General features: G+C 51.8%; 1 protein-coding gene across 2 annotated transcripts in view; it reads right to left on the bottom strand.

Moving 5' to 3' along the window:
- Positions 1–627: 627 nt before the first annotated feature.
- Positions 628–8,738, bottom strand: part of ETV3L (ETS variant 3 like) — a 15,280-nt gene continuing 7,169 nt past the window's right edge. For both annotated transcript variants that reach the window (XM_023761645.1, XM_023761644.1), the window contains 4 exons: positions 6,273–6,671; positions 5,870–6,038; positions 5,358–5,478; positions 628–1,336 (listed from right to left, as the gene is read on the bottom strand). In XM_023761645.1, coding sequence (XP_023617413.1) covers positions 858–1,336; positions 5,358–5,478; positions 5,870–6,038; positions 6,273–6,646 — 1,143 coding nt within the window. In that variant the 5' untranslated portion in view covers positions 6,647–6,671 and the 3' untranslated portion in view covers positions 628–857. The remainder of the gene's footprint in view (positions 1,337–5,357; positions 5,479–5,869; positions 6,039–6,272; positions 6,672–8,738) is intronic.

Below are 8,738 nucleotides of genomic sequence, written 5' to 3'. Positions count from 1 at the left end.
CAGAGGGCAGCAGAAATGTCAGCCAAGGGGCCAGTTTGCCAAGGGCATTTTATTCATGGTCTGCAGTGGAGTGTTACAGAGTCCCTCCCTACCCCACTTGCTTGGGTCTTGGGGAAATGGAGCTAGAAGGACGGGCCTGCATGCACGTCCCAAGGTCACAGAAATCAGAGGGATGGAAAACAAGGATGTGGAGGGGCAGCAGGGAGACTGGGTAAGGGACCTGGGCCCCCGAGAAGAAAGGAGTTGCCCTGATATTCAGGGAACAAATCAATTCCTGATCCCCTTCCCAAGCTAGACCTCTGATTTCCCCCTCATGGGGGTAGGTATGGGGTGCTTCAAATGATGGAAACCTTCTCATCTCCCTCAAAATAAGTTGAGATTCAGAATGTCTCCTTAGGCCCAGCCGGCGTGGCTCAGTGGTTGAGCATTGACCTATGAACCAGGAGGTCACTGTTTGATTCCCGGTCGGGGCACATGCCTGGGTTACGGGCTCAGTCCCCAGTGTGGGGAGTGTAGGAGGCAACCAATTGATGATTCTCTCTCATCATTGATGTGTCTATCTCTCTCTTCCTCTCCCTTCCTCTCTGAAATTTAAAAAACAAAACAAAAACAAAAAGAATGTCTCCTTAATCTGATTAGCAATTTAGTGGGATGGAGGGGGCACCCTGCCTCAGTTTATCCTGTCTCCACATATGCTCCTTCTCTGCAATGCCCCCCACCTCCTCGGATCCAACTCCATCCATTCAAATCCTCCCACAATTTAGACTTATTTCCACCCAGGGAGGTGCAAAGCCAGCAGGGAGGTGGGCCAGAGGAGAGGTGGAGTTTGGGGGCCCACGTCACATCTTCCTCCTCAGTTAAGGAGGATCCAAGGGCCACTCTGCTTCAAAATTCTCCAAATTAGGGGACCTAAGACTTTCCTCCCCAGGTTTGGGTCTTTGCATCTCTGCGAAGAAGTCCTCCCAGGGATCCAGGTACCCCTTTTCCCCCATCAGGGGGCGGGGCTTTACCTCCAGCCCCTCTGGCCTAAGGAACAAGAGCCTGAGCCTCTCACCCGCCCCCTGGCCCAGCCCAGCCAGTAGGGGAAGCCCCGGGAAATGCCAGGGCGCTGGGGGGCACGTGGGCCCTGGGAGCAGGGTGTCTGTCATGGGGGACCCTGGAAACTGCTGCTCTGGGAGAAGAGGGGCCAAGAGGGGCCCTGAGAGGCGGGTCCAGTCAGAGGGGAGAGAGGGTGGGAGGGGGGGTGTGAAGGAGGCAAGACTGGGCCGCTCTTCTGCAAGTCTTCCCAAATGGCAGCAAGGGCTGAGCAGGCAGTGGGTGGAGGCAGAGCCAAGTCCTAGAGAAAGAGAGAACGGGTCACGAGAGGGCCCCCCCTTCTCCCATTTCCCATTTCTTTTTCCTCTTGCTGAAACTTTCTCTCCCCCATCCCGTGTGCCTTCCTTTCTTCTTTGCTTCCTGTCTTGTTGTAAATGTCACTTCCTCGGGGAAACGTCCTGAGACCGCCCCAGTCTGGGCAAGAGCCCCAGTACCTCTCCTGCAGGGCCCTCCGCCCCGTTAGCATCAGGCGGTCATTTGTGTGATTATAGTTCTGTGGGAGCAGGAACAGTCTGTATTATTTTCCTCTGGATCCAGCCCAACCTGGCACATATCAAAGGGCTCAATAAAAATGTGTGGAATGAATGAATGAAGATATCCTTTGCCATATACCCGCGAATCCATTCTTCACTCTCCCTGTAGCAGGGGGCTCCGGGGTTAGCTGGGCAAGGAACTGGCTGCATGGCCTGACGCTTGTCGTTTAAATTCTCAGGCCTGTTTCTTCATAAAAACTCCTCTCCCAGGTAAGAACAGGCGACGTCATCAGTAAGAAGGGGCCCACAGAGCCAAGGGCCCAGTGCACGCGGGCTGAGCCAGTCTTCCTCTTCTCCAGGTGGCTCCAGCACATCACTCTCCTCCTCCAAGGAGCCTTCCCTCCTTCTAGTCCTTCCAAATCTGCCCTCTTTCCCCAGGATCCTACACAGGGGCTCCCAGGCTGGGGTCACTGGGGATGGCTATATAGAACTTCACTTCACTTTGTATATTTCAAAAAACAAAAATACCTAACACCAGTTCTACATTTTTCTTAGTAAGGCTATCATTTAACTAGGAGAGCAAGTATCAACCCAATGTGATCACATTGGTGGGGCTATTGCTGATAAACACTGGGAAAACAAATTAATTATGACAATATAACCGATTTATTTAATAGAAACAATATTTCTGAAGTTGGATCTATGTAAGGGGAAAACAGTAAAAAGTGATACGTCGCCTGGCTGACATGGCTCTGTGGTTGAGCGTCTACCTATGAGCCAGGAGGTTGCTGGTTCAGTTCCTGGTCAGGGCACATACCCAGGTTGCAGGCTTGATTCCCAGTAGAGGGCGTGCAGGAGGCAGCCGGTCAATGATTCTCTCTCATCATTGATGTCTCTCTCTCTCTCTTTCACTCTCTCTCCCTTCATCTCTGAAATCAATTTAAAAAATATTTTTAAAAAACTTGATACGGAGTCACTTCCTTGTAGCCTATCAGTAGAGCAGTGACCTTGGAATAGCCCTTGTAATGGAACACAGAAATTAACCTAGACAAGATCAACAGAACTAGATAGAGACAGGATTTTTGGCAAAGGTCAGATAAGAAACAAGGAACTGTAGAACGTTACCCAAAACATACCATGATGTGATTATAGAGGCATGCTTATAGGAGCAAATGGTATAAATACAGATGTAATAGGAGAATAAAGAGATAACCTCGCTATGCTGATCAACTGAAAAAACAAAACAAAACAAAAAAACAACTTGATACGTCATTAGAAAAATCACCGAGTCCTGTGCCAGAGGACCCTCTCCTGGCCACTGTCCTTACCCAGGGTCCTTACGTGAGGTGGAGGCTGCTGTTTTGCACCAGGAAGGTGTGTCCCCTGACCTCTGAGGTCAAGGCTGTGTCTCCCCTTGCAGAGCCACAGCAGAATAGGCATGTGGAGGAGATAGTACTGCTTCTCCCCTACCCCTTCCTAGCACCAGTCTTACACCTTCTGCCTCTGCCTCAATAGTCCTGGAGAGCTTCCTCCCTTGGCTCCGAGTGCTCTCACGAAGGTGGAGGTTAGGGGCTGGCACGGCCTTCTGGAATCACCATCCACAAGCAAGACATGGGGCTGCTACTGGTCTTCTGGTGACCTAAACCTGCTTAGCATCCCTCGGGGCCCAAGCACAGGCGGGTATGTGTGTGTACCTGGGACAGGGAGGTGCAAATAGCCCACTCCAAGCCAGGGAACCCCCTTCCCCCCCTCATAGTTTCCCAAAGAGAGAAGCGCTGTGCCCAAGGCATTCCCAGAGCTGGGGAGAGGTGGCTGGGGTGGAAGAACAGGGAGAGCTGTTCAGGAGCTGTTTAGCTCCAGGCTGCCTGATGAGTCCCAGCAGGCCCTGGGCCGCCCCACGCCCACAACCTCAGCTGCACTCACAGGGGCCCAGAGCCAGGCATCCTGCCTTCTCTGAGAGGTGGGACCTCTGCGTCCCCAGCTACACTGGGGGTGGGGCTAAGGCCGAGAATTCTCATTCCAAGAAATCGCCAAGGGATAGAGGGGTGGGTCGTGGGCTTCTGCATAAGCGTCTGTGTCTTTGTGATCTTTTCCACAGAAAATCTGATTTTTGTCACTTCCTGGCTGACAGTCCTGTAAGTGCTGGCCTCTGCATACAGTTCTGCCTTCTCCCCCTCGGGTCACTATATGCTGACACATTTGCCTTTTCCTGGTTGCGCCTCCTTCTCCACCCCATGGTCCTTCCTCCTGCTGATCCCATCATCGTCAGTCTAGAATCTCTTCAAAAGCCTCCCCATACCAGTCCTATGCCTACCCCAACCCAAAGTCAACATGAACCCAAGCCATCTTCGTAAAATGAAGATCTCAACATGCCTCTCCCTCCTGGACCCCCTCCTGCTCCCAGGATAAAGTCAACCCCCTTCGCGTGGCTTCAGAGGACCTCTGTGACTGGACACCTGTTTGCCTTGCTGCCTCATCTGTCACCTTCCTCCGTGTCCCCACCATCACATAACTCCGCTCTGCTCGTGGCAAGCTACCAGCAGTTCTTCCGATGTGCTACCCTCACTCACAGCCTTTTGCTTTACAAACGCTATTCTGTACCCAGGCATCTTTCTCCGCCTGCTTCCCCTGGAAGCCCCAACTCCTTCTCTGCATTCCTGTAGCACCTGTGCTTCCCCGAACCTCTGATCTGTCACTGGCTGTACTCCCATCTTTTCTCCCTACTAGTCTCTGAGCATCTTTAAAAATATATATATATATATTTAAAATATATATATATTGATTTCAGAGAGGAAGGCAGAGTGAGAGAGAGAAACATCAATGATGAGACAGAATCACTGATCAACTGTCTCCTACATGCCCCCTACTGGGGATCAAGCCCACAGCCCGGGCATGTGCCTTTGACCGGAATCGAACGCAGGACCCTTCAGTTCACAGGCCGATGCTCTACCCACTGAGCCAAACCAGCCAGGGCTCTCTGAGCATCTTGAGGGCCATCTTTCATTTCTGAATCCCCACACCTAGTAAGTAGCTAGTGCTCAAGAAATGTTTGTTGAATGAATAAATGACTTATATTATTCCTGTCTCAATTAACTGATATTTGGTCTTATCCAAAATATCCACAGAAACATATGGTCATGCCAAAAGGTTCTTGAAATTTCGCCCTGTCCAAAACATCTACTCTTGGAAAATGCCCCTGGGTTCAAACAGACCAGAGTGTTTATTTCTTACTTTGGGTCTACAGGTTAATACACAAGAAATATTATCAGGTTTTATTGGTCCAATAATAGTGTTGTGGCTGTATTGCCAACAATCTTTCTTGCCTTAGAGCCCAGCTGGTCATGGCACATGGGGTTAGGTAGACTGGTCGGGGTGGACCAAATGTCTCCATGGACATTTTTAAAAATATATATTTTTATTGATTTCAGAGAGGAAGGGAGAGGGAGAGAGGAGATAGAAACATCAATGATGAGAAACATCAATGATCGTCTCATCATTGATTGGCTGCCTCCTGCACGCCCTGCACTGGGGTTGAAGCCCACAACCCAGGCGTGTGCCCTGGACGGGAATCGAACCATGACCTCCTGGTTCATAGGTCGACACTCAACCTCTGAGCCACGGCCGGCCGGGCTCCATGGACATTTTGGACAGGATCAGGTCTCAGGGACCTTTAGGTGTGGGTGTTTTGGACAAAACCAAATGTCCTGCTAGGCTTGTCTCATGCTCCCTCACCCATGTGTTCATCCAGGAGGGTACTCCCCTGGGCCCTTCCCAGTCCCAGGCACTCACGGTAGATACGGCTGCTGCTCCCCTTCTTATCCTCAGAGGCCGCTGGTGGCCCTCGGAGGGCCCACTGTCCAGCCAGCTGCTCCACCGTGGCCCAGGGGGTGAGCAGCATGCTGTGTAGGAGCTGCGGAGCGAGGAGCAGCAGGTGTGGGGGTGGGATGGGCTCTCCCTGGCACACATTCCCTGGGACTTACTGTTTTAACAACCAGTTGTTAAAACAATGAAATGCTCTCATAACGGTTGTTAAATCACCCCTGCCCACATGCCTTGGACCCTTGCCTGAGACCCCCTCCCACTCGTTCCCTGTGATGCACCCCTAAAGGCGTGATGCCTAGCACAGGGATATTTTAGAAGATTTAGAGTATCGACCCTGGACACTCAGGGACTAGGATGCAAGGGAAGAAGGACATTGGAAGCTGCTGGGCCCCTGAGGCAGAAAGGAGGGCTGGGGGCCTGCTAGGCAGGAAGATCAGTCTCTGGGGGAGCCCGGGGCTAGGGGCTGCCTTCACGCTTACCTTACTCTGCATGCCCATGGGCACCAGGGTTGGCCGAAACAAGTTGGGGGCTGGCATTGCCCGTACCTCCCACAGAGGACAGTTGACTACGATGAGCTTGCTTAAGTTGAACTTGTAAGTGAACCTTTTGCCTTTGGTCTTGTGCAGGATCTTCTTATTGTAGTAATATCTGGAGATCCCAAGGATGAGAATGGAGAGTTGGCCCAATGGACAGGGGGTGTCGTCTGAGACCCAGCCATGTCCCCTCCCCAGGCCAGCAAGGCTCACCCCGAGCTGTTCCTACATAACCACTCACGGTCATTTCCCAAGCCTTGAAGGGGCAGGAATCGGGTGGAGTGCCAGAAACCACAGCCCTTTTCTTTGAACTCTGCCCTGACTGGCCACTGGAGCTGTCTTCTCTCACCTGAGGGCCCGGCTCAGCTTGTCATAATTCATCTGTGGTTTGCACTTCCTGCGGCCCCAGAGGCGGGCCACCTCGTCTGGGTCCTTGATGACAAACTCCCCGTACTCTCCCTGCTGCCAGGCGATGACATGGCGGAACTCCTCCTTCTGCAGCAACTCCAGGATGAAGTGCCACAGCTGGATCTGCCGGGAGCCTGGGGAGGACTCGGCTTTGTAGGCCCAGTCAGGGAAGGCCAAGCCTGGGGCAGAGAGGAAGGTGTGAATGCCTCCAGCGCCCCGGTGCACCGTGGGTGGGAGGCCTGGCAGAGGCTCACCTGAGATCGAGGAGTTGCCCGCAATGGTGGGGACGCCCTCTGCCAAGCAGCTGCGGTGCATGTTCCAGTCTGGAACTGTGTCTGGGCTTTGGGGGAAAGAAGAAGGCAAAGGAGAAGGCAGGGGAGAGGGAGGTGGGAGAGGGCGGGAGGAGGGAGGAAGAGAAGGAAGGAGATAAGAGGGAAGAGATGAGGGGAGAAAAGGGAGACTGAGGCAGGGGAGCAGGGTCTGGGGCAGGAAACTCCCCCACGCCCCCCTCCTCTGGGGACCTCCTCATTGGCCAGGAGCTGACCCCAAGACACTGAGTCACTTATATAGATGGAAAGGAAGGCAAAGGGTCCTGTATCCTGCCCCCGCTGGAGGATTTAGACAGAGGAGATCTCTTCTCAGGGCTTAATAGGACTGGAGGTTTTCCCAAGATAAGACCAAATGTAATTAATTAATTATTGGCTCTTTCTAAATCTTGAGTGGGAGGAGATGGCAGACACCGAGAACCCCTACCATCATTGTACTTAGACTAGTTTTACATTTGAGAAGAGCAGGATTTTTTTTTTTATATTTTATTGATTTTTTACAGAGAGGAAGGGAGAGAGATAGAGAGTTAGAAACATCGATGAGAGAGAAACACCGATCAGCTGCCTCCTGCACATCTCCTACTGGAGATGTGCCCGCAACCCAGGTACATGCCCTTGACCGGAATCGAACCTGGGGCCCTTCAGTCCGCAGGCCGACGCTCTATCCACCGAGCCAAACCGGTTTGGGCAAGAGCAGGATTTTTGTGTGTGTTTTTTTTCACTGATAAGTCTCAAGTGCCTAAGAAAGTATCTGGCACATCATAGGTGTTCAAGAAATGATTGTTGATACCATCAATGAATGGTACTAAATTGATCAATGGTGCCTCCATGTGATTAACACCTGAACACCTGCCTTCTCCCTCAGCGTGTTAGCTCCATGAGGTCAGGAACCCCAGCTGTCATGTTCCTGCCGGTTCCCTAGAGCCCATCCTAGCCCAGGGCCCTCCCTCCCAGGTGCTCTGTAAATATTTGTTGAATTAATGAACATGAGCAAGGAAGAAGGGAATTCGTTGATTCCCAATTTGGCATGGTGGGTGGGTGGGTGGCGGTCAGATGGGGAGAAGATGGTTGAATGAGCCCCAGTGTGATGCAGGCAAAGGGAGGAGAGAACATGTCTAAGTCCCAAAGCCTTTGGATGGAACTGAGGCTGGTGCAGAAAGGCTGGCCCCCTCTGTCACTAGTGGAAGAGGAAACGATGAGCAAGAGGCTGAGGAGGGATGGGAGAGCTTGCCATGGGGATGGCAGGACGCAGCCTGCTCCTGGGGGTGGGCCTAGAGGGGTTACCTGGACGGAAGGACCACTTGTAAACAGGGGATGGGTTTACAAGGCCTGGGTGCTGGGTTCCCATCTCTGATACGTGGGTGTAAGGTGAGCTTCATTCTCTACTGGAACTTACTAGGTGCAGAGCTCTGGAGGGCATGTGAGTGTTTGGCTGGAGTAGCTGCCTCCCTCTCCAGTCCAGGCTCGGAGAGGGAAAGCAGCTGACACATGGTGTTTAACTGCTATACCCCCACTCCTAATCCACAGCACTCTCTCATTTCTCGTTATTTATTTATTTGTTTGTTTTGTTAATCCTCACTTAAGGATACTTTTCCATTGATTTTTTAAGAGAGATTGGAAGGGATGGGGACACACACACAGAGAGAGAAACATTGATGTGAGAGCAACACATCGACTGGTTGCCTCCTGCGCACCAACTGGGGCCAGGGATGGAGCCTACAACTGAGGTATGTGCCCTTTGACCGGAATCAAACCTGGGACCCTTCAGTCCACTCCATCCACTAAGCCAAACCAATAAGGGACTCTTTTCTCATTTTTCAAAGTGATGCTTCAAGACTTAAAAAAAAAAAATCTGTAGTAGTGCTCCTGAAACTCTAATGTGCATAAGAATCCCCTGAGGATCTCTTTAAGTGCAGATTCTGACTCAGTGGAACTTGGGTGGAAACCTGAGATTCTGCATTTCTAACAAGCTCCTGGGTGGTGCCCCTGCTGCTGGCCGATGGAACCATACTTTGAGTAACAAGAATACATGGGATACAGCAACAAGGAGCTGTGGGTGTTAGAAAGCCAAGGGATCCCAA

This window comes from Myotis lucifugus, unplaced genomic scaffold, assembly GCF_000147115.1.
Source record: "Myotis lucifugus unplaced genomic scaffold, Myoluc2.0 scaffold_211, whole genome shotgun sequence".
NCBI lineage: Eukaryota > Metazoa > Chordata > Mammalia > Chiroptera > Vespertilionidae > Myotis > Myotis lucifugus.
Note: the sequence above shows the minus strand (reverse complement) of the source record. Positions and strands in the feature narration are given on the sequence as shown.